Genomic DNA, 23,589 nt, shown 5'->3' on the forward strand with positions numbered 1-23,589 from the left:
GGGCCCGCGGCCCGGCCCGGGCCGGCCCGGCGCGGCCCCGGGGCGCGGCAAGGCCCCGCCGGCAGGCCCGGCCCGGGCACCCGGGACAGAGGACGCCCGGGGCAGAGGAGAGGACACCCGGGGGCGGGCCGCCGTGTAGGCTGCGGAGCCGCCCCGAGAGGCGGGCCCGGCCCGGACGGCTGAGCGGCGGCTGCCCGAGTAAGGGTCGGCGGGGTTGCGGGGCAGGCCGCGGCGGGCGCGGGGAGGGCAGGGGAAACAGCGGTGGGCCGGCGGGCCGAGGCGCGCGCCGGGGAGCCCCGCCGGAGGGCCCGCGGCTCCGTCCCCGCCTCCGCTCGGCCCGGCTGGGCCCGCTCCTGGCGGCTCCTCCCGCCCGGCTGGGCCCGCTCTCGGCCCGGCAGGGCCTGCTCCCGGTCCTTCTCCCGTCCCGCTCGGCCCGGCTGGGCCCGCTCCGGCCCCTCTCGGCCCCGCAGGCCCGGCTGGGCCCGCTCCCGGTCCTTCTGCCACCCCGGCTTGGCCCCGCGGGACTTCGGGGAGCCGCCGCCGCTTCAGCCGTCTCCCCACCCCGGGCAGGGCGGGAAGCCGGGGTGTTCCCTCACGACCCGGGGCCTGAGGTGCAGCGCCTGTTTCGCCTCGTCAGCCGAGGGAATCTGAATTTTAAATTTTTATTTTTTTTTTTTTTTTTTTATTGGTAATAAATGGTGTTTCTTCTCCCTTCAGCCCTCAGGGTCATGTGGAACACTGTGGCTTTGTGCTCCCTTGGCAGGCGGCCCCCCAAGGCCGCGTCTCCACTGCTCCCAAGGTTACAAACCTTAAATCGCGTGTTCGAAAGAAAGTATAAGGATTTGTGTCACGGTAAAGAGCCAGCACACGTACTGCAGAATCAGGGGTTGAAATGGACACGTGACATGCTTCCCTGCCGTTTAGTAAGTAATAAAGCAAAATATAGACAGTATGCCAAAACTTACCCTGTTTTAGATGGACGTATCCTGTCTGTGTATCGACATGTGTTTGAAGAGAATTTAAGGAACAGTGAGGCTGTTATTAAAAGGTAATAAACTGTTTTTGTGGTGTTTTAAAAATGTTGCTACTTGTGAGGCGATGTGGGAGTTACTTACGGGCACTTTTAGGAACTTTTTAACAGGAAGAATGCTAATTAGAAAGTCCAAACATTAAAAAATAAAAAAAGCTCTTTTTCTTACCAAACCATTTTGAAGCTTAGACTAGTTTCCTGGCTGCTCTTTTCTCGGACAGCTTCTCTGCAGAGTGAATTTTACAAGGGTCAGCACTTAAAAATTTCAGCCCCCAAAAGAGGTGCCTAAATGTCGACTGAAATGCCTAATTCTAGGTGCAGTCTGTATTTGAAATATTGCCATGTGACATTGTTTTTGCCTGTATTGCCAAGAAGTATTTTTTCCTAGACCTGTATACGTTTTGTTTCGTGTTTGATTTTGAATGCAAAGACATAAACGGTGACTCACCCGTTTACAGATGCCTCCTGAAAAAGTAGACGACAGTTATTGCAATTGATCCTGAGTCACTGATAAAAGCAGGAAAATGTATTTTATGTGTTTGTCCTTAAAGATCAGATGGCAAAAATTCAAACGCCTTTGTTCAGAGGAGTGATACATGAGCTGGAAGCAAAGCTATGGCAAACGCACTGTGCCCTCCTGTGGTGGCATTTATGACATGATTAAAAATCCTTAGCTTGTTTCTTCTGAGGCTTTTTCAATCTCTACAGTCTGCAGGAAGCCACAGTAGGATAAAGGAGTCACGTACACAGTGATCCGTAAACAGTTATGTCAAACAGTATTTTTAGTGAAAGATGCTGCATCTAGAATGTTTTATTTGAAATAAATGAAAAACCTGGTTTATCTAAGACCAAAATTATTTGAGCTACCACATTTGTTTACAGTTTATTGAATTCTTTACCTGTACTTCATGTTGCCCTGACAATAACATCCACTTCCTCTCTTGATTGTGGTGACACTGCAGTGTTCACTACTTCTAAAGTATATTTTTGATGCTGTAGACTGTGCGTTTCTTGAAGATTTAGTAATTTATTCTACTTGCCAGTTACTAATTTTTGTCAGGTAAACTTGTTGAGGGAAACTGAATCCCTTGACTGGATATTTATATTATTTCACTCTTTTGTTGCCTTGATTATACAGTTTTTGAACAATGAAACTAAAATGCTTGCTTTAAATAACATACCTTTGCTTTTTATGATACTTTGTAAGAAACAATAATCTGAAAATGTGGGTTCATCTTCATTCCCGTACCATTGATAGGAAAATTGTGCAATACATCTGAGTGCTATGTCCAATCTGCTACAGGGTAACTTGTAAGCAAAGGTGGTTTTCATTAACTGAAACTTTGTTTCTTAACTCAGATATTCAGAATTGCTAGAGATGGTCAGTAAAGGAGGGGGAGAAAATGCCATCTTGCGTCATACGCAGAGAAACAAGAAGCTGTTTGTTCGTGAGCGCCTGAAGTTGCTACTCGATGATGAGCCTTTTCTTGAGCTGTCTCCACTGGCAGGCCTCAGTTTGCCATATGGGGATGTCGCTGCTGCTGGGTGCCTTACTGGTAATTGCTAACAAATGTGATATTAGATGTAATGGGAAATTGATCAAGTTTGTTTGTTTCATTGCTCTTGTCTTTAAATATGATGGATATGGGTTGAGGGTATTGTTTTGAGCAGCCCAGGTTGGAGACGCAGCTCAGAAGGAAGAAGGATTTTGAACTAACGTGATCCTTAATATAATTTGAGAGGTGGTGTTCGGGTGCGGTCACGGGTAGGTGATCGTAGGCAGCGTACATTAGTTGTAGACCGTATGTGCTGCACACCTTCCCAGAGCAACCAGCCTTGCTCACTGAAGGTAAGGGGTTTGTTCTTACTGGGAGAGGAAACAGGATACATGTAATCAGGTTTATGGAATATTTTACTATCTATCTTAAGAGTGTGCTTTCCTAGGAAAGGTGAACATCAGTCCTATCCAGTAGCAGCATGAAAGAGTTCAGCCACTGCTGTATTATTCTTCTGCGATTTTTGCTGGGAAAGCTGTGAGAAACCTTTAAAGAGAAAAAGTTCTTTCATTTCTTCTAGATGTAGTAATTTATTCTACTTATCAGTTATTAATTTTTGTCTCAAAAAATTTAGGATGATGTGTCAAATAACGTGGCAAAGGAAAGGGGACCAAGTTACTGTGAGATACGGGAGCTGCGACATTTCTTTTGTAACATTTTTCAACTTATAGACAAGTCTCTCACTTCATTGCATTTTGAAGAGCAGTTCCAGTTTAAAAAGTAACTAGATGATTAGAGTATAAAATCCTATCTTTTGTCACAGATTGTTACGTTTTTCAGTTTTACATAGGTAATTTTAATTGCCTTCCCTGTTATCTCAAGAGTTGTAAGCCAAACTATGTATTTTTTTCTCTTCTATTGTCACCAGGAGTAAGTAAGTTTATTTCAAGTTCTGTCTTCTGTCATTAAGGCTTTTTTTTAAATGTCATTGTCTTTCAGCTTGTTATTCCAGAGAAGAGCTATAGATTTCTTCACTGTGTGGTATTTCCAACTTATATTGCAGAAGAATCCAACCAAAAGAACATCCTCGCTATAATTTGTCCCCCTTGTTTCCTCTGTGGTATTTTAGAGAGTCCTGATAAGTGTCTGTGGTACCACTTACAGGAATTGGCAAAATCTGTGGGGTCTGGTGTGTCTTCACGGCAAATGATGCAACGGTGAAAGGAGGAACTATTTATCCCATTGGAGTAAAGAAACAATTAAGAGCTCAAGAAATAGCCCTGCAGAACAGACTGTGTTCTGTGTACCTGGTTGACAGCGGGGGAGCGTTCCTACCGCTACAGGTAATGCCGGAACCCGTTCACAGAAGAAAATACCTATGTTTATCTTAGTCATATTAATTTTTAGCAGTAAACCTCAGATTTATGTTTTGTTTTCTTGGCTGGCTGACTTTCATTCTCTGTTATACTTAAATTGAGTTTTGTCCACAAATCAGAGGGCAGGCCATGATTTGAAGATATGTAACGGTGGTGATCACTTTGGCTAATCTTGCATCTAATCAGAGTTCAGAAACTTGAATATGAGTTGGGGGGACAAAGTGCTGAGCAAGCATGGGTATTCCTCAGTGTGCTGAAATGCTTTAATATCTTTAATAAATTAGTATGTTGTTTGAGGTTTCTGTTTTAAACTTCAGAATCTATAAAATTACTCTGTATTTTATTGTAACGTTTGTGATAGTAATGCAGTAACCTCCATGGCCTTTAAAAATGTAGTTTTGGAAATTCTTACTGTAAAAGGAGAATTTGCAGAGGTCCAGAGGTCGTGTTATCACAGAGACTATAGTAGTTCCTTCTGCAGACTGAAAGCAAACATATAGAAAAAGTTTTTGCCTGACTTAAGGAATTGTATCAAAAACTAAGTAAAAAGGCAAACTGTGTTGAAGTCATTTCACAGATGAAGTATGAACATAAGCTTCCACTTCTCCATATTTATAGTGTCAGTTTATGTTTCACAAAAAATTGCGGAACTTACCTCTGTTTTTGAAACACATGGGTGTTTTTGTGGAATTGGACAGTGCATAAGGGGAATAAATAGTGTAGCGAATGCTGTGTATGAAACCTTCAGCCATGATTGTTAGTGGTGACCTTCCCAGAGGTGGTTACAATGCGTTTGTGAATGAATGGAGTGAAGAGGAAGCGTTGACTTTTGTAGTTAATATTGAAACTCTCTCTGTGTTTTCTCTGTAATGTCAGTCAGAGCTGTTTCCTGACAAGTTGCACGGCGGCAGAGTTTTCTACAATGAAGCAATAATGTCTGCCATGAGAATCCCTCAGGTACAGTGTCATTTGGAGTACAAGTAAGTGGAGTAGGTGTGATCAGTAGAGTTCTGAAAAAAGTTTTATTCTGATACAGATTCTAGGAACAACTCTCAAAAATGCAGAAAGTTTCCTAAAGCTCACCCTTTCTATTTGTGGGGAAGAGAGATTCAAATACTGCCTCACATAAAGGAACACTTCAGCCTTAAGGGGTCTGGAGCACAAGCCTTGTGAGGAGCGGCTGAGGGAGCTGGGGGTGTTCAGCCTGGAGAGAAGGAGGCTGAGGGGAGACCTTCTCGCTCTCTACAACTCCTTGAAAGGAGGGTGTAGCCACGGGGGATCAATCTTTTCTCCCAAGGAACAGGCGATAGAACAAGAGGAGATGGCCTCAAGTTGTGCCAGGGGAGGTTTAGATTGGATATTAGGAGAAATTTCTTCACGGAAAGCGTTATCAAGCCTTGGACCAGGCTGCCCGGGGCAGCGGTGGAGTCGCCATCCCTGGAGGGATTTAAAAGATGTGTAGATGTGGTGCTGAGGGACATGGGGTAGTGGTGGTTTTTGTCAGAGTTAGGTTGATGGTTGGACTCGATGATCTTAAAGGTCCTTTCCAGCCTGGGCAGTTCTGTGATTCTGAGTGTTTACCAGCTGATGGTGATGGAAAAGCATCAAATCGCTAGGTTATTTCAGAGTAAATATTGAATTCTCTCAAAACCAGCTTTGTCGTTCATGCTGGTATTTACATGTGCAGTTCATTGTTCCCCAGGCTGCAGTTTAGTCTCTTGAACGTTTCTGAAATGTAATGGTTTTGCCTTTCCGTCCTCCCCTCTACAGCATCTTGGTTTGTTTTGGTTCCTGTGTCCTTCAGGTGGCAGTGGTGTGCGGCTCCTGTGTGGCCGGAGGTGCCTACTTGCCAACCATGGCAGAAGAAGCTGTGATCATAGATAAAATCGGTACACTGTTCCTTGCTGGCCCACCTCTGGTGAAAGCTGCTACAGGAGAAGATGTCTGTCCCGAGGACCTAGGAGGAGCCAGACTTCACTCTAAGTATGTGAAATAATTCTCAAAAATAGCAGAGAATTCAGCATACCTAGCTTTAAAGAAACTAATTTTATATTAAATTATTGTGACTGAAGCTACTCCCGTGACAGGATACAATGTGATCCTCAAGGACTGAAAAACATGTAGTGAAAAAACCTGGTAGAAACGATACATGAATTATTATAAAGGTTGGTGGTATTCAGTTCTATATGTGGGAGTATCACGGGGCTAGATATAACTCTTTGAAATGAAAAAAGTAACGTGGCTTTGTAATTTCAGTTTTACTGCTGTCCACAGGAACTTTCCACTTCCACCGTGTGTATATATATATACACACACACACACTGATAGAAATCTCACATAAGTACAGAGGTCAGGATAAGGGCCGAAAGTGGAACCTGTTATTATGCTGCTTGCTTTCTGTCTCAGTTATGGGTGTTTTGTTAGATCAGCCAAATGGAAGTAAAATTAAGTGATGTTTTGGGGTGAAGCAGGGACTGCACAGATCTGGATTTGGTTCCCCATTCTTCCATATGCTTTCTAACAACTTCAGGCAAGCCAGTTCCTCTGTGCCTCACAGGGACCAGCTATAGAAGAGGGATGGTATTAAGTTACTATAATCAGTTACTGTCTTTATATCTGGGCTGGAAGTGCTTATTTTGAAATAATTTTTGAAGTTTCTTTTCCCTATATTATATTGTTTGCAAACACATCATCATGAAAATAAATTCAAAAGTCTTTCTTTAATACAGCTAAACTCAAAAGTCCCAGGGAAGAAATCCTTACTGTGACTTTGGTTTGGGGTTGGATTGCACAAAAATTCCAGTGACTTACTGCTTTCAGCTCATTCATACAAGAACAAAATCACACAATATTTTCAAGGAGTTTGGAGAGTCACAGCACGGGTTAAAGTTTTTCCTTTAGTTTGGGTTTTCTATCAGAATTCAGTTTTCATTAATTAAGTACTGATTAACGTTCCTCTCTCTCCTAGAGTCAGTGGCTGTAGTGACCATTTTGCATCTTCAGAAAAGGAAGCCTATGAATGTATTCGGAACGTTATCTCAACATTAAATTATGATCCGCTGCCAGAGGAGGTCGTAGAGCACGACAGCCCCCTGTTTAGTTCTGATGAGCTCTTGGGACTGGCACCGCAAGATTATAGGTGTACTCTTCCTGTGAAACTGGTAAGGTGACAGATACCGTGTTCCTTTGTCCGTTCACTCTGCTCTATCTCGTAGCTCCAGATTAACAGGCAACAGGCTGCTCCCTCTTGGAGAATCCTGATGGACCTGAGATATTCTATATTATTACCTAATCAGTTGCCAAACTGTCTTGAGTCTGCAACAAAGCAAAATGACAAAAATTCTGCAGAATTATAGAAAATATTTAAGCTGAAAACCTGCTAGAGATAAGATCGTTACAGATGATGCCAGTGGATCCCCACCTGTCTCCAGGCACTGTTTGAGGTGCTGTTATGTCAGTATGTCTTGTACTCTGTTTCCTGCCTTGAGAAAGTGCATCCCTTTAGTGTCCTGTTTTCCTTTCTCCCTGCCTTTTTTTTCCCCAAATAGTCAAGATTCTATTTTGTAACTTACATGCCTAATGAAAATACTGACTGAAAAAACAGCAAAGCTCAAATTAAACTTGTTTGAAGTTGGGACAGGTGCTAATACGTAAGCAGAGACATGCAGAGCTGCCCACGCTATTTTCACTGCGTTGTTCTAGAAGAGATTAAATCTGCAAGGATGTGAATCCAGTATCTTTTCCAGGGGTAATTCCTACAGCTAAGGTGATTGACTGTAGATAGCAGTGTGGCTTTGAAGGCAGCTATTAAACAGTGTTTGTAAAAAGGCAGAGCGATACGCTGCTGAGTATTTCCTGTGCACACAAACTGTAACTGCACACGCTGGGATTTTTGTACAACATTTTGATGCACATCAACAACTGTGCTGGGTAACTTGGAAATAATTTTGGAGTTGAACTTTGGCTCAAAATACACTATTGGTAATCAAACATAAACATAAATCCGACGGTTTGCGCATACTGAGTATTTAGCGGAGTGTAAGACATAAAAAGGCCTCTGTGCTCATTTAGGTTGGCTTCTTGCAGGTCTCCTTACTATTTGAACAGAGCATATCTTTTAGCAGAACTATCCTATTTTCACTTAAATTTCTGTAGTAAAGACTACATTTCTTTGCAGATTCTGAGCCGTCTGATGGATGGAAGCAGGTTCCAGGAATTCAAGGCTAATTATGGAACAACATTAGTAACAGGATTCGGCCACGTGGAAGGGTAAGGCTGTAAGATTTCACTATCAAAATGTATGGTCATATTTGTCTCAATAGCTTTCATATCATCACCGGGTTTTATGGTATTCCAATAGCAATGTTTATGGAGTTCTGAATCCGCCAGGAATTGATAATAAAATACTTCTAGAAAGCCTGATCTCCTGTCTCTGAGCTCCGAATTCATCATGTCTCGGGCCAATAGCAGCAGAGAGCGATTACAAATGAATGGCTTACCTGACTTTGAAATTATTTGTTTGTGCACAGAAATTACTAGCCAGACAGTTGGAACATTGAAGTCTCAGCAGATTCCTTAAGAAATAAGAAACAGCATCTTCAAAAGTGTTCCTTCCCAAACTGAGTTGAAAGCTATCGTCCCTTATCCCACGGGATGGAGATGGGATAATACCCATACAATAAAACCTTGCATAATTCAGATCAGACTGTATTATTAACACATTCGTGAAGCATACAACACTCCAGTCAAATCATATTAGAAAAAAAAAGGTAGTAAAAAATACTTTTTTGAGCCTTTAGGTTGAAAGTATAGATTTTTCAGATCGAGTGTTACGTTGTGTGTTTCAGGAATTAGAGAGAGCCCAGAGTCCTGTCCCCTTGTGTGTTTTCTTGCAGTGTAAACCCTGGTCAGGTCAGCTATAGCTTTACCCGCCCTCTGGGCATTAATCCACGTTAATTCCTCCGTGCTTCGCATATCAGGAGTGCTCTAAGTCTTGTTTGTGAGGGTCCTTGAATGAAATGACACATGTAACTGCATCCTTTTACATTCTGAATTTACGGATGTTTATGTTTCCATCCTTTAGAACATTGCAAGCTACAGTTTCATAATTTCTGTGGTTCAAAAGTGAAAATGTTTACGTGCCTGTTTTGTAGGCACTTGGTGGGGGTCGTGGCTAACAATGGGGAGCTGTCTCATGATGCTTCTCTCAAGGGCAGCCACTTCGTTCAGCTCTGCAGTCAGCGCAGCATTCCCATCCTCTTCTTCCAAAACACTGCTCCTCATACAGCACAGCCAACCAGCATCTCGCAGGTAGGGCATTTTCAGCTCCATATGCTTAATTCAAGTAATGCCTTGTTTTAAGATTACATTTTGAAAATTATTAATTGTTAGGAAAAGAATTTTTTTAAATCAAGAAACTTCATAACTGCTCTCTTCTTAAGTCTTCCCACTAGCGTTCTCACTTTATTCTAAATTTAAGCAGGCCTCTGTGCTTATCTAAAACGTCTGATATCCGGTCCAGCTGCACGCAAGCTGTAAAACTTGGAATTTATTTGCTAATGCCTGGGAGAGGAAGGGTTGCTCAGTATTGTAGGTTTTTGCCCAGTGGTTATAATTGTTTTGCTGCTTTACATAGTAAAATAAGTGCATAGCGGGCTACACGTAGGTAATGCTGCTCTCTTACTGTTGTGGAAGAAATGATCATACAGAATTGTAAAGAAATAAATGTTTTAGAAATACAAGTATGGTGGGAGTGGAGGGAATCTCGAAGAAAGATTTAAAGGATCTAAAATCTTTACTTTCATTTCAGGCAGAGGCTCACTCCAACAGATTAAAAGCCCAGGCCTCCATGATGGCTGCTGTTGCTTGTGCGGCTGTTCCCAAAATAACCATTGTAATCGGTGGCTGTTATGGGAACGAAAGTTATGTTATGGTACGGTACAGGTAGCATATGTGTTATGGTACGGTACAGGTAGCATATGTGTTATGGTACGGTACGGGTAGCGTAAGCGTTAAGGGGTTTGGTAATAGACTTTTTACACTTTACCAAGATTTCACAGCACTTCATTTTTAAAACAGTCAGCTGTTGTTACAGACATTTAACTCAATTTATTATTTTAACTACTTTTAAGTGCATCACAAGATGTGATTACAGAAAATTTGGTCTGCATCTAAGAACCTAGAGCCAGTTCTAAAAAAAAAAAAAAAAAAAAAAGAACAGGATATCTACAAGTGTCCCTGCTCGGGGCTAACTAATCCTGCCTTTTTCTCAGCACATGCTGTTTGGTTTTAGTGATCAAGGAGCGCGTCTCCTTCAGTTGTGCTGTTCACGCTGCTGGTAAGTGCAGCAGGGCTGCTCCGTTGCTCAAAATTAAACATATAAGTGCTTGGAGGGAAAATGAAATAATAAAATCTTGAAGGCAGCGAGGATGGTGATGGTGTCTGAACTGATACAGGAGCCACAGCTGTAACGGTAACGGAGCTGTATCATTCATGCTTTCCAAATTAAACTGTATTACATTCTGCCTTAAACTTGACCATGTCATCCTACAACCATCTTTTTGCCATTCATTTCAGTGAGTTTGTAACATGCGTTTTTTTTTTGTAGTGCGGGAGATCGTTCAGTCCAAACTTCCTGTTCTTGTGGCCTAACGCAAGAGTTGCTCTTGTGGATCCAAGACATTTCTCCACAGTCCCACAGGCTGGGGACAGTGACTGTACAGGAGATGAATCAGAGCTAAAACATCTGAAAGAAAAGTAAGGACATGAAACATAAACCCTTGCAGTTACACTGGGGTTTAATTAGTTAAATTACCTAATTTTGTTCATCTTACAGATCAACACATCCCAAACAAACGAAGCAAACCTGAATCTACTGAAAGATATTTTAAATTTCCATGTAATCCCCTGTCTGCTCTTGGGATCTTCTCAAGGAAACACAAATGTTTGACTTGAAAAACTCAACAACAACAAAACCAATCCCGAAACCATACAACCCAAAATCCAGATACTCTGCTGTATGTTCAACAAGGGCAATCTTCTGAACGTGGAGGATTGTCTATACTGCAGAATGATCAGATCTGTTATGTATTATTTGCTGGATTCTAATTAATTTTAACAGTAGTAGTGCACATTCACTGGAGTTTGAAGTATATGCCTGTTTCATCTACGATTTTGTTTTACTGGCCTGATGTTTTTTATTACATTTTAGTGCTTTTAAGCATGTTTAATACTCTGTCTTCTCCAGGCTAGAGGAAGAAAGCAGTGCATTTTACTCCTCTGCCAGACTCTGGGATGATGGTGTAATTCTACCTCAAAATACAAGAAAGGTAGGGTTTTTTTTACTTATATGTTCTTTCCAGTACATTTTATTCTTGCATCTCAAAAGGATCTTGCGGTGAACACGCGAGCCTATGACTCGCTCAAGGTCAGGGGCACGCTGATTCCCCGAGCCGGGTCTCCCCCTTCTCACTCCCTTTTCTCTGGCATTTAGCTTTGCAGTTCCCACCTTTTCTCTTCCGCATTGGTCTATCCAAAAGGTTGCTGTTGAATTCTGGTTACTTGACTACAGCATTTCCTCACTGAACCTCTTAATTGACTTTACCATTTGATTCTATGTCCAAATCCTTTCTTTTTCAGTCTTGCATAATGACCTGTATCTTCACTCTTAAGTTCAGGCTCTTCACTGTTCATATTGTTTCCCTTCTTTTGTCCGAGGATGTTTCTTTCTGCTATTTTCTCTTGCTGCTTAAAATTTGCTGCTTGCATTTGGGATGCCCCACAACCCCTTTTTATTTATTTTATAAGTTGGCAGACAGCCACTCCATTAGATTCTTTCTGAAAGCTGCTGCCTTTGTTCCTTTATTTTTCCTTTTATATTGTTTATTAGCAATACTTAAAAGGTCCTTTGCGCTTCTGAAGCTTGTTTACTTAAAGATGACAAATACAGCCTGCTATCAATTAATCCTTCTAAATAAGGAACACATGTATGGTAGTACACAGAAGTTAAATATTTTCTGTGGAGTTTATGGGAACTTTGATCATAGGAGAGCACCGAGAAGTATTTTCTAGTACTAGAGCCCCAAGGCTACCTCTCTCCAGGAACTACACGTGAAATGAAGTATTGTTACTCTCCGGTGATTTTCACCAGCACGCTAAAATTCACATTTGCATGTTTAGCTGTTTTTTACAATATCGTTCTGCTACTTTATCCCGGTTCTTGCCAATAGATGGAATTTATGTTTAGCTGTCTGAACTGACAGCAAGTGCTCGCTCAGATCCGTAATGTGCTGGGTTTTCGATAGGCTTTAATTTAAAAGCTAATGTGTGCTCCAGGAGCAGTGGGAGATGCACGGTGAAATTAGGAAAATGCTTACCGTGACTCTTCATTTCCAACAAGATACACCAAAGGTTTTGGCAAAGGAGACCGTTATGTATGCTCCATATGATAAAAGTTAACAAAATCGTAATGGAGAATTATCTTGTTTTTAAAGCCCAAAACCAGTTTTGGATTTTCAGTCCCTGTAGTCACAAGACAAAATGACGTCTTAGAAAAAGATGGATGCGGAAGAGCAGGATGTTCTGCTAGTTTTTTATATGCGATTGGGAATCGTAGGAGAATAGCTGTGTAATAGCAGAAATGGATTGGCACGTAATAGATTGTCATTAGAGTTTTACAGCAAAAGAGCTTCCCAGTGTTCCAAAAGTAAATCTCTTGGCACCACAGCGACTTTAAACCGGTTTAGTGGCCTCTGGGTGCAGTGCATAAACTTTGGGAGCCCGAGGAGATTTTTTCCGTGACATTTCCCCTGCCCCAGTGGTGCTTTACACTGGTCTCCATTTCCCCTAACACTACAGCTGACACCTCTTTGTTTTAAATGTTTGTTATTTTGCAAAAAAGTAAGAACAAATGCGTTACGGAATGAGTGCAGAACTAGTAAGTTTTACTAGTTTCTTGTTTCAGAGGCCTGTTGCTTATATTGTCTTTTGTTTTTAACTAGGTAATTGCACAGTGCTTGGAGATTACAGAACAGCAGAAGTACCAGGCCGTGTCTCCGTGCCAGTATCCCGTCATCAGGATGTGACTGCGCCCCGCTTCAAATAACCAGCCTTCTCGAGGTAGCACCCCCCGCTGGAAGTCTTTAATGTAAATGATTTTCTAATTCTTTGATACCGTTAATAAAAATGTTAAGCCATTGCAGACAAACAAGAATTCTGGGGTTTTAAATCTATTAGCTATTTTGAAACGTAGCCTCTTACTACAGTAGTTGAAAATTTATTTTCTTAAAAGGAAGGATTAAGCTGAGGGCCTAGAGCACTCTTAAGGAAACAAATTCATCCCAAGCCACAACAATTGCTTGATTTCTTTCATAGTCATGTTTTGGTATGAAATCCAGAAGTCAAGAAACTGCACTTGGGAAAGGTCCAGTCGGATTGCTCCGAGGATAATAAAGGAGTGACCAGGAGGTGATTTAAATCTGTGCTACTTCAGTATTACAGTACCTCGTCTCAAGGCACGTAACAGCACAGAGACTGTTCTACACCACGTTACCGTGGGTACAGGTACCAAGTTTACGCGCGGCCGTTTCATGCGTCTTTAACTCTGCTGCAGCCGCACAGTTTCATTTTGTAAAAATGAAAAAAAACTCCCTGCCCCAAACTTGTGTTGTTTTAACTGTACAAGCGTTCCTAGCACTGTACGTCTGGAAATCACGCCCAAGGGTGTATTTGAAAAATACCTGGCTAAGTATTTTGAAGAGTCGTCAACAAAACTGAAGTGTGCAATCTTAATTAAGTAGCCGTACAAATAAAAAGTGATGTTGAAGGAATGTAGGTAGTTTGAGCGATGGTAAACAGAGACGGCACCTTTTGGGAGCTGGAAGAAGCCTAAGGCGCCAGGTCGCAGGCAGCGGTCACGCTCTTTTGAAGAGTCCGTGGAACGTCACGGGAATGTTCACCTCCACTTCGGCCCTGGCGACCTCGCTCATGTCCTTGGCGTTGAGGATGAGGAGGTAGGCGGGCTTCGGCCCCGTGCCCGGGCTGATCACGATGCTCAGCACAACCCCTGGCAGGGACAACAACAACGGGCCTGTCCCGGGGGGCACGTGCTGTACCCGGCCCCGGGGCTGAGGGTGACCGCTCGCACCCCGCACACCCGTAAATCCCGTTATTTTGCGTCATTATCAGTGCTGACATAGACTGAGGTTATTTATTTATTTATCATATTATTTTAGGTTCTTGCTGCCATCAGCTTCCAGCCTGGGGTGCTGGGGCACATACCGAATTTCCGTTTAAAACTGGAAAATGTTTTTATTCTGAAGAAGAACTATGAAAAGCTACTGCAGGGGCTGACAACAAGCATCACTTACTGGGATAGATATCAAATTTGTCCATCAAGTTTTTCAACTTTATAAATTACTTTATAATTCTGCTTCTGAGGCTTAGTGTGACAAAAGGAACCGGCCTCAAGTTGCACCAGGGGAGGTTTAGGATGGTTAGGATATTAGGAAAAATTTTTACACTGAAAAGGTTGTTGACAATTGGTCCAGGCTGCCCAGGGCAGTGGTGGAGTCGTCATCTCTGGAGGGATTGAAAAGCCGGGCAGACGTGGTGCTGAGGGACACGGGGCAGTGGGGGTTTGGCAGTGTTGGGTTGATGGTTGGACTCGATGATCTTAAAGGTCCCCTCCAACCCAAGCAATTCTCTGACTCTGTGATACCCGTTTCTGGGTCCCGGCAGCCCTGCATGGAATGGGTGGGACACCCCAGCTCCTGGGTTGGTTGTTCGTTTGTGCACACTTGGGTCAGTCACTGCGGGACAACATGGGAACGACCCCACACCACGGTCCCTGACAGCATCTAACGCAGCCCTGGGGAAGGCGACAAACGTGAGCGTGGGGCTCGGTGTTGACTCAGCTTTTGGAGAGCTGAGCAGGGGCTGAACTCCCAGGGAGTGAGCGCCTTAAACACACTGCTAAAATGCACATTGCTGACTTCAGCTACGGAAGGCTTTCCTTAAAACCGTTTCAGTGGGACTGAAGCCCCCGCACAAGCACTTTGCTGAACGGGGAACAGATAATACGGAATTTGTTTCTGTATGAGCCAGTGAGAGTTTGCTCTTTAATTCAGCAGAGCCAAGACTCCTCCCAGCTTCACATAATCCTGTTTTGGAGATGGGGAATTCAGGGAATAAGCGGGCACCCTCTCAGGCCAAGCGCTGCCACTCACCTTCCAAAGCAGGTACAGGGCTGGGGGTGCGCGAAGGAACACGTACAGCGCTTGGCAGGGGTACAACTATGTGTCCTCGAGTGACAAAGCCGAGGAGGACGGGTTAGGAGCAGAAAACACACTTGGTTTAAGAGAGGTTTAAAGTTTACAAAGTTCTGCCACCTTGAAAATTGCAAGGAAATGAGGACGACAGCTCGTCTGAACCTAGAGGGTCTTTCTCCTCCTCTGTTTTCATTCAGCCTTAGTTTTCCTACATTCTCAAACTTCCCACCAGCGTTAGAACAATCGTGGCTGGGAGCTGCCCGTGGGCTCTGCTCGCGCCCAGCCCCGGCACAGCCTTGCCGGCAGCCCCCGGGGCCAGCGGACACGAGCTTTTCAAATCACCATGCCCTCAACCAAAAAAAGTAAAAAAATCAGTATTACCATCATCTTCCTCCAGGGCATCCGGATGGGAAACGAAGATCGGCTCCGAGGGGTACGAATCCGGCTCCTGCCACACCCAGGTCTCCTTCGTTTTAACATTCAGCTTGCAAAGCTAAAGGAGGGGAAAAAAAAAAACCAAGAAAAAAAAAATCCATCTTAGAAAAACTCTTTTCTTGTCCTTAAAGTAAAAGCTGATGGGAAAGACGCGCCCGTTTCTGTTGATAGTTACCCTGTCTGGCACAAAGTGATTCAGCCCCAGCCCATAGGTATAGGTGTAAGGTTTCCCACAGTATTTCTTGTAATTGATCTGTGGAAATTCAAAGGCTACAATAAAAAAAGAAATATACACAGTGAGGATTAGCGGGACGGGGAGAGCAGGGGGTGCTGGCGTTGCCGCTGGCTGTGCTTCGGGGTCGTCGTCTTACCGTGGCGCGGCCCCGAGAAAATAACTTCTGGCTCCAGCCAGATGGTCTCGTCGCTGCGCAGGGTGGCCGTGGCTGTCGTGTAGGGCAGCGTGACCAAGTTCTTGCCCGTGTCGGCCTGGGACAAAGAAAAATACCCAAAAGAATGAATAAAAATACCCAGGAGAGTGCATGAATACGCTCGGCCACGGCTGCTCCTTCCATTTTCCGGGTTAGCGATAGCGCAGCAGGAGCGCCTGCTGCTAAAGCGCCCTGCGCGTCAGCCTGCCCTGCGCTCAGGGACACCGGCACAGCTTGTGTCCCCTCCTCAAAACAGTCAGAGGTTTTAATTAGGCACCGCCACGTGGGCTTCCTCTCTTTGCTTGATTGCCCACGCAAGCGGAGGTGCCCGTGAGCCTCGCAGCTCCGAAAGCCGCTCGGGTGACCCACATCCCCCGCTGCCCCCCAGGCTCTCATTTGAACAGTAACACAGGGGAAATAAAATAGAATAATGCTGACCAGGATAAAGAAAATAAGAGAGTTTCTCTGAAGACCCATACTTTAAGTTCCCCTCCCCCATTAGAATGTTTAATTTGAATTGAATGGGGTCAGGCAGAGCCCCAGCGACGCTGGGCCATCAGGAGTGGGGCAGACACCGGTGTCTCGGCCCCGCTGGCAGCGTCGGGGGCACGGCGCCGCGCCGGTACCTTGTCGATGTTGAGGGGCAGCACGTATCTGCGGGCTTCGGGCTGCGGGGCTTTCTCTGCCTGACGCTTCACTTCGTCCCAGTTTGCTCGCAAGTTGGCCAAGTAGAGGTAATTGTAAACAAACTCGAACCTGCACAAAAACGGGATCACGGACAGAAACAGAGATGTCATTTGCATGTCAGGGGATTCAAATGCAGATGGTTTTCCTCAAATTCAATGGAGTAAGACAAGTCCCAGCCCAGCTCCCTGGCAGAAGCGATCCGTGCCTGCGCACTGCGTCCCCTGCGAGGAAAATGTGCCTCTATGGCCAAGGCAGCCGATGGCATCCTGGGGTCCATTAAAATGAGCGTGGCCAGCAGGTCCAGGGAGGTCATCCTCCCCCTCTGCTCTGCCCTGGGGAGGCCACATCTGCAGGGCTGTGTCCAGCTCTGGGCCCCCCAGTTCCAGAAGGACAGGGAACTGCTGGAGAGAGTCCAGCGGAGGCTACAGAGATGATGAAGGGACTGGAGTATCTCTGTGCTGAGGAAAGGCTGAGCCCTGGGGCTGTTCCGCTGGAGAAGAGCAGGCTGAGAGGGATCTCATCGATGCTCAGCAAGAGCTAAAGGGCCGGGAGCAAGAGGATGGGGCCAGGCTCTTCTCAGCGGTGCCCGGGGACAGGACAAGGGGCAACGGGCACAAACTGGAACATGGGAAATTCCATCTCAACATGAGGAGGAACTTTCCTGTGAGGGTGGCAGAGCCCTGGCACAGGCTGCCCAGAGAGGTGGGGGAGTCTCCGTCCCTGGAGACATCCCAAACCCGCCTGGACGCGTTCCTGTGCCACCTGCTCTGGGTGACCCTGCTCTGGGTGACCCTGCTCTGGCAGGGGGTGGGACCAGGTGATCTCCAGAGGCCCCTTCCAACCCCGACTATTCTGTCATCCTGTGAAAACTCAGCAACTGCTGGTTTTCGCCCCGAGCACGCTGGGGCAGCAGCCGGGACCCCTCAGCTCAGGACGTCCCAGCCACGCAGCCAACGCAGGGCTGGGCAGCACCATTCGGTGACACATTTTTCTGGGTGAACATGCAAAGCAGCTTTCAAACCTCAGTCAGATCCTGCTTGTGGCAGCCTCAGGAGCCGAAACAGCATCAGCACGTGGATAGTCACTAAGGTTTATTAAAGATAAAAATCAAATTTTTCTTGGAAGATGAGTTTCAAACAGGCTCTCTGCACCTCTGGGTACTTTCCACCCTGTATAGTCTATGTGTCACCATGTGTGAGTATTTCGATGGGTTGGAGGGAGTCGGTGCAAGTGCCGCAGGCAATTCCAACAGGGATGGGACGTGCCAGCGCAGGACTCGTGTGTCTGGTGCTGGGGCTCTGCTGGCCCCCACCAGCTCGGCATCGCAAGACTCACCCCTTCCAGGTGCAGAGGTCAACGATCAGAAATCCGTTATCTTCGTAGGTGTTAATGTGATGGAAAAGGTTGAAGGCCGAGGTGCGGTATTTGACGTTGAGGAGCCTGCCTTTCTTTTTCTCTGCCACGTGAAGCCAGACCTGAAAAGCAAGCAGCTGCTTGGTGCAGGCTCAGAGAAATGGAGGAGAAACCAATACAATGGGTTTCCCAGCCCAGGGCTGGCTGCCCAGTCCAGCCCAGTTTGGTACGACCTGACGCTTACCCCCATGGTTTCGTTGGACTCGAAGCAGTCCATGTAGTTGGCTCCCCAGAGGCTCCAGGAGGAGAGGAACTTGAGGAGGTTGATTTTCACCGGCGTTTCAACAAACACGATGTAGTTCGAGGTGAGCCCAAAGCTGTTTGGAAACGTACGGGGAGAACACCAAGCTCACTGTAGTTCGTTTGGACAAAACCCACGCAGTAGTTCGTTTTAAGCACTGACTATAGCATACAAATCATCGCTTAAAACGACAGGGATATAAACATCCTGATTTTGGTAAATCACCTAATTTTAGCTGCTGATTACATGCAAGAACAAGTCCTTTGTGCCATTTCTGTAGAGCACCCAACGCCAGTGATGCTGCACACACGGACCCCACCTTTGTGCGCTTGCAGAACTAAAAGGGGACTCTGTGAGCATCCACTTGCTTCTCAAAGCAGCTGCTTTGCCATGGGGACACGCTGGTGGCAACCAGGAGCAGCGTCTCTCTTGTCACCAGACCTGCACTGTCAGGCTACCGGCCCCGGGAAGCCTCACCTGTGAACGTAAGAGGGCTTAAACCTGTCGCTGCAGGGGAACTGCACCACCACCTCCGACTTGTTCATCGGGTCTTCCTTGTCTGGAACGGGAATAGAATCACAGAGTCGTGTTGGTTGGAAGGGGCCTCTCAGATCATTGAGTCCAACCATCAACCCAACACTGACAAGTCACCACCACCCCATGTCCCTCAGCACCACGTCTGCCCAGCTTTTCAATCCCTCCAGGGATGGCGACTCCACCACTGCCCTGGGCAGCCTGGGCCAAGGCTTGACAGCCCTTTTGGTGGAGAAATTTCCCCCAATATCCATCCTAAACCTCCCCTGGCACAACTTGAGGCCGTTTCCTCTTGTCCCATGGCCTGTTCCCTGGGAGAAGAGCCCGACCCTCCGGCTACCCCCTCCTTTCAGGGAGCTGCAGAGAGCGAGAAGCTGGTGGGTTACGGCGGCTCTCCCCAGGCTTACTTGGGCTGTATTTGTAATATTTGCCCAGCAAACACAAAGGCAGTTCATGATTTAGAAGCCACTTTAAAGTGTTTTAAAAGATAACATTTCTGTTCCTTAAAAAAGCAAATATAATCTAAAGATGATTAAAAAAAAAAAAAGTAACTCGACGACAAAACTCATTTGAAGGATTAAAAAAAAAAAAATTATTTACGGGACCAGATTTTCTCGGTTCACTCAGAGGTGGGATTAACTGACCTGCCTGAAGCGGAGGGATCCGTATGATGTTATAGGCGAGCGAAAAGTTCTTTCCAAAGCAATTGCCGATGTTGTAAACCGTCCCGTCGTTTTCAATGTGGGGATGAGCCGTCGCCCCGTTGACGGACACGTATTTGCAGAGATCCACCTGGAGGAGAAGATGCAGAAAGTCAGGAGCTTTCTTGGCAGGAGATGGGAGGTCACCGTCTCCGCGAGGCGTCGCAGGTCAGTGAGTCCTCACTCCAGACATGCAAAGTTCTTCTCTAAGCCCAAATCACCGAGAAAAACAGCAAAAGCAAGCACTTTGAGAGGGTCAGGCGAGCTGACACAGTTGCAAGGAGAGGTTTGGGGTCCTGGAGTCTGAAAGGAGAGGCTCCACAGGCTGGACATTGGTAACACAGCAAAGAAAAACGTCAAAACACGCGTTCTGTGTCACATACAGCTCCGCAGCGTAATGCCGCTCAGTTCCGACGGTGAGGCCACAGCTGGAATACTGTGTCCGGTTCTGGGCTCCCCAGTTCAAGAGAGACAGGGAACTGCCGGAGAGATCCAGCGCAGGGCAACAAAGATGATGGAGGGACTGGAGCATCTCCCTTACGAGGAAAGGCTGAGAGAGCTGGGACTCTTTAGGCTGGAGAAGAGAAGGCCGAGGGGAGACCTTATTACGGCATATAAGTATCTAAAGGGTGGGCTGAAGGAGGATGGTGCCAGGCTCTTTTCAATGGTTCCCAGTGACAGGACGAGGGGCAACGGGCACAAGCTGGAACATAGGAAGTTCTGATCAATATGAGAAAAAACTTCTTTACGGTGAGGGTGACGGAGCCCTGGAACAGGCTGCCCAGGGAGGGTGTGGGGTCCCTTCTCTGGAGACTCAAGACCCACCTGGACACGGTCCTGAGTGACGTGCTCTGGGCAATCCTGCTTTGGCAGGGGAGTTGGACTAGGTGATCTCTAGAGGTCCCTTCCAACTCTGAAATTCTGTGATTCCGTGAAATGAAGGCGGCAGCAAAGCCCTGGTAGGAGCCCTCCGGTTTCGGTCCCCTTTGGCCAGGCTGCGGCACAGCTCCGGTTGGCAAACCCCGACCCAAGCACAACGGTAGGGACCATGGACCCCCATCGCCTCCTGATTAAACGTTACTCAGAGCAGCAGCAGGTTCATTTACAAGCTCATTCCGACTCCGCTCTCATTAACCCTCGCAGCCGGCTCTTTCTCTGTGCCATCTCCCCAGCAAACCCCAACTCCTCCCCGCTTGGAAGAGGCTGGTATTGACCATTTTCATTTCATTTTTACTCCTCCACGTATTCAGGAGCTCAGTACAAAGACCCACCTGCTTAATTGTCTCTAACGTATCGGGGTTGATTTTGGTTATGAAGTTGGTCTCAGTACAGGCATAGTAATCCTCGCCCACGGGGTAGACGTTAACGAGGGCGTTATCAGTGACCTCCACACCTTTGAAGTAGGAGAAAAACCTGAGCAGAGAAAACGGACAGGCAGTCAGGGGCTTCTTGGAAGCAGAAGCACCGCAGGACATCGCTGCAACGCCGACAGCCCCACCGTACCTGGAAAAGATGTTCTTGCACGGGTCTGGGTATGCGTAGGTGCCGAATTCTGTGATCACGATCCTTTTCTCCGTCATCGCTCTCACGTACGCGTCAGTCCTGACAAACCTGGGCAGGGCAAGAAGGCACATGGCAGGTGTAGCCATGAAAAAAAGCAATGGGCTACGTGGTTATTGTACAAACGTTCTCGCGTTGAGCCTCATGAGACCTCTGAGAGCGCCGGGTCCCCGCAGCCTCGTGCAGCATCTGGAGCACGTGGGGTCCAGCACCCACCCCCCGGCGGGGACGGCCGGCGGAGAGCGCGAGCTGATGGGAAATACGGTGTTTTTGCTAAATATTCTGCACCAAACACCTGAAAGCTGACAGCTCGGCAGCTTCTAACGGAAAACGCACTCCAGTTTTCCGACAATGACGTCATTCTGTCACCGACTGCAGCTACATCCAGCCCTCCCTCCCCTCCTCTTCCAGATGTTTTGTAATCTGTACAAAAAGTCGCATTTCTGCTCACTATGAGTAAGTTTCAGTTATTTTCATCTGGTTTTAGTGATCTCACCGTTAGCACTCTACCAATAACCGCACGGACTTGAAATAACCAGCGCCTCCCAGGTGCGGGGCAGCAGAGCCTGTCCCCAGCGCTTACAGCCGAGCAAACGCTTTGTCATTTATTTCTATTTCTTGGGAAATTGCCACGTACCTTCGGTGATAGGTGACGTGCCCCTCCTTGAAGTCGAACTTGTGGAGGAGTGCCTGGCCGTCAAAGAGGTGATAGAAGGGCTCCGCGCCCACCTCGAACAAGCCGGGACCACATCTCAGGAGGCTTCCTCGCAGCCAGGTGGGAATCCTGCCTGCGGAAGACGCAGTGTTGGTTCGTGCGCAGCCCACGGTGGATCAGACCAAGTCATTTTGATTCCGTCAACAGAAAGAACAAAACTTTAAACTATTTAATTTTTTTTAAAACGTTCATTAAACTTGGTTTTTAAACATGCATGAGCTCTTCCAACTATGCTTTTTTCTTTATCTACAGACCAACCAGACAAAGCTGTTGAGTATTGATATGTCTGAAGATCCCCCATCCAATCTGTCCTTCCTCTACCCCAAAACACGCCAGCCCTGTGCCATCCTTTACCTCCGACCCTCTCCAGCCCTTGTGAAGCCTCTGAGCTCTGGCGGCCACGAGCTCCCGAGCACAAGAGCCGGGCAGGAGGAGATCGGGGAGCCCCCACCAACCTGTGACGTGGGCGGTCACCGGCGAGGACAGCTCCTCCACGGTCTCAAAGAGCTTCTTGTACCCTCCAGCGGGATGCTCCACTCTGAAAGGACCAGCAGACCTGGGGTTAGCCTGGTTGTGGGATCGCTTTGGAAACCCCCGGTGAGGGAGGGGGCTTTGTTTCTGGACGGACTGGTCCAGGACTTGTAAAATAACTTGAGAGATCAGGAGGGAGAAGGACCAGCTTCCATGGGGCAAAGGCTCCCAGGGCTCTGACCAGCTCCTGCAGCCGCCGCGACCCATCCTGAGCACGCGGAGGAACAGGGAATGCCGAGGAGACAGCCCTGCGGGCAAACACCCTCGTCCAGGGGATGAATTCAGGATACCCTGAATCACCACGAAGCAAAATCCAACTCATATCTCCCAGATCTTGGATAAGCATTTTTTTTTTTCTTTCCTTTTTTCTTTGAGTTTGAGCGCGCAGCTGAGAACTGTTTGTCAGGTTCCATCTACACCAGACACAGGGTGTGCGGGGCACTGTCCGTCCCCTCCGGAGTACGGACCATCCTCTGGTCCCCGGAGCCCAGCCTGTCCCCCCGGGGGCCAAAATCCCGCCTTGGCATGGGATGTACCAGCACGGACACCCCCAGAGACCTCCCCCCTTAACCCCCAGCCTCACAGCGCCCGCCGGCGATGGGCGACGCGCTCCTGGAGAGGAAAGCCCTCAGGAATACTCACTGGCTGTACATTTTCTCCCCGACGAAGGGCCTGAGGCTCCGGCAGCCAAGACGCAGCGAGAGCTGGGCGCTGGGTATTTATGGGGCACTGGGTATTTACGGGGCGCTGAGCCCCACCGAGGGGAGCCCCGCGCCGAAACCGCCCCCGCCAATGAGCCCACCCCGGGAACAGAGCCGGCTTTCACCGCTGAAATCCTCCCCGGGGCTTTGAGAGGTTTTTGTTTTGCCTTTCACACAAAAAAGGGCTTTGAATGTTTTTCTGAGACCTAAATTCTTCCCAAGGAGAAGTGATTACAATGGAGAAAAAAAAAAAACAAAACAAAAACAACCCAACCCAGAAAGGAGTGAAACGGAGAGCGCTGGAGTCGCGCCGGGCGCTTGGCATGGCCGCTTGCTCCTCTCCGCGCAGCAGAGGGACCTTCCCGGCTCCAGCAGACCCGGGGGCTGCAAGAAAACATCTCCGTGCTGTGTGACGGAGCACGGCTGCAAACCGAGGATCAGCGCTTCGCCTCGGGGTGACGGGATTTAGAGACA

At 47.0% G+C, this 23,589-nt stretch overlaps 2 protein-coding genes across 5 annotated transcripts; one reads left to right on the forward strand and one right to left on the reverse strand.

The window, feature by feature from the left end:
- The first annotated feature begins 61 nt into the window (after positions 1-61).
- On the forward strand, positions 62-14,060 carry LOC128913918 (methylcrotonoyl-CoA carboxylase beta chain, mitochondrial-like). Of its 4 annotated transcripts, none has more exons than XM_054212293.1 (14): positions 62-198; positions 718-1,048; positions 2,390-2,586; positions 3,691-3,869; positions 4,779-4,859; positions 5,707-5,885; positions 6,871-7,063; positions 8,080-8,171; positions 9,056-9,212; positions 9,712-9,834; positions 10,510-10,658; positions 11,149-11,230; positions 12,902-13,019; positions 13,275-14,060. In XM_054212293.1, exons 2-13 carry the CDS (start codon positions 729-731, stop codon positions 12,983-12,985), a joined length of 1,836 nt encoding a protein of 611 aa, XP_054068268.1. In that variant the 5' UTR covers positions 62-198; positions 718-728; the 3' UTR covers positions 12,986-13,019; positions 13,275-14,060. The 4 variants fall into 4 exon arrangements, 3 of the variants coding, with proteins under 3 accessions (XP_054068268.1, XP_054068267.1, XP_054068269.1); XR_008468100.1 differs by having other exon boundaries at positions 63-198; positions 12,902-13,047; positions 13,275-14,059; XM_054212292.1 differs by lacking the exons at positions 62-198; positions 13,275-14,060 and adding an exon at positions 272-611 and having other exon boundaries at positions 12,902-13,143.
- RPE65 (retinoid isomerohydrolase RPE65) lies at positions 13,814-23,067 on the reverse strand. Its single transcript, XM_054212295.1, has 14 exons — positions 23,057-23,067; positions 22,339-22,421; positions 21,806-21,956; positions 21,112-21,219; positions 20,880-21,021; positions 19,552-19,699; positions 18,851-18,932; positions 18,317-18,449; positions 18,055-18,194; positions 16,659-16,788; positions 15,976-16,090; positions 15,780-15,874; positions 15,551-15,662; positions 13,814-13,965 (listed from the first exon to the last, which is right to left on the reverse strand). Exons 1-14 carry the CDS (start codon positions 23,065-23,067, stop codon positions 13,814-13,816), a joined length of 1,602 nt encoding a protein of 533 aa, XP_054068270.1.
- Between the last annotated feature and the right edge of the window lie 522 nt (positions 23,068-23,589).

Source organism: Rissa tridactyla, chromosome 8 (genome assembly GCF_028500815.1).
Source record: "Rissa tridactyla isolate bRisTri1 chromosome 8, bRisTri1.patW.cur.20221130, whole genome shotgun sequence".
In the NCBI taxonomy this organism is placed as follows: domain Eukaryota; kingdom Metazoa; phylum Chordata; class Aves; order Charadriiformes; family Laridae; genus Rissa; species Rissa tridactyla.

Bases quoted from the DNA above. Each gene is read 5' to 3' on its own strand.
- LOC128913918 (XM_054212293.1), top strand. From the start codon at position 729: ATGTGGAACACTGTGGCTTTGTGCTCCCTTGGCAGGCGGCCCCCCAAG. The intron at 7,064-8,079 runs GTAAGGTGACAG...ATTTCTTTGCAG, and splicing joins GTACTCTTCCTGTGAAACTG to ATTCTGAGCCGTCTGATGGA. The intron at 9,835-10,509 runs GTACGGTACAGG...TTTTTTTTGTAG, and splicing joins GGAACGAAAGTTATGTTATG to TGCGGGAGATCGTTCAGTCC.
- RPE65 (XM_054212295.1), bottom strand. The intron at 16,091-16,658 runs GTACCGGCGCGG...TCTTTGTCCCAG, and splicing joins TGCCCCTCAACATCGACAAG to GCCGACACGGGCAAGAACTT. The intron at 15,875-15,975 runs GTAAGACGACGA...TTTTTATTGTAG, and splicing joins TTTCTCGGGGCCGCGCCACG to CCTTTGAATTTCCACAGATC.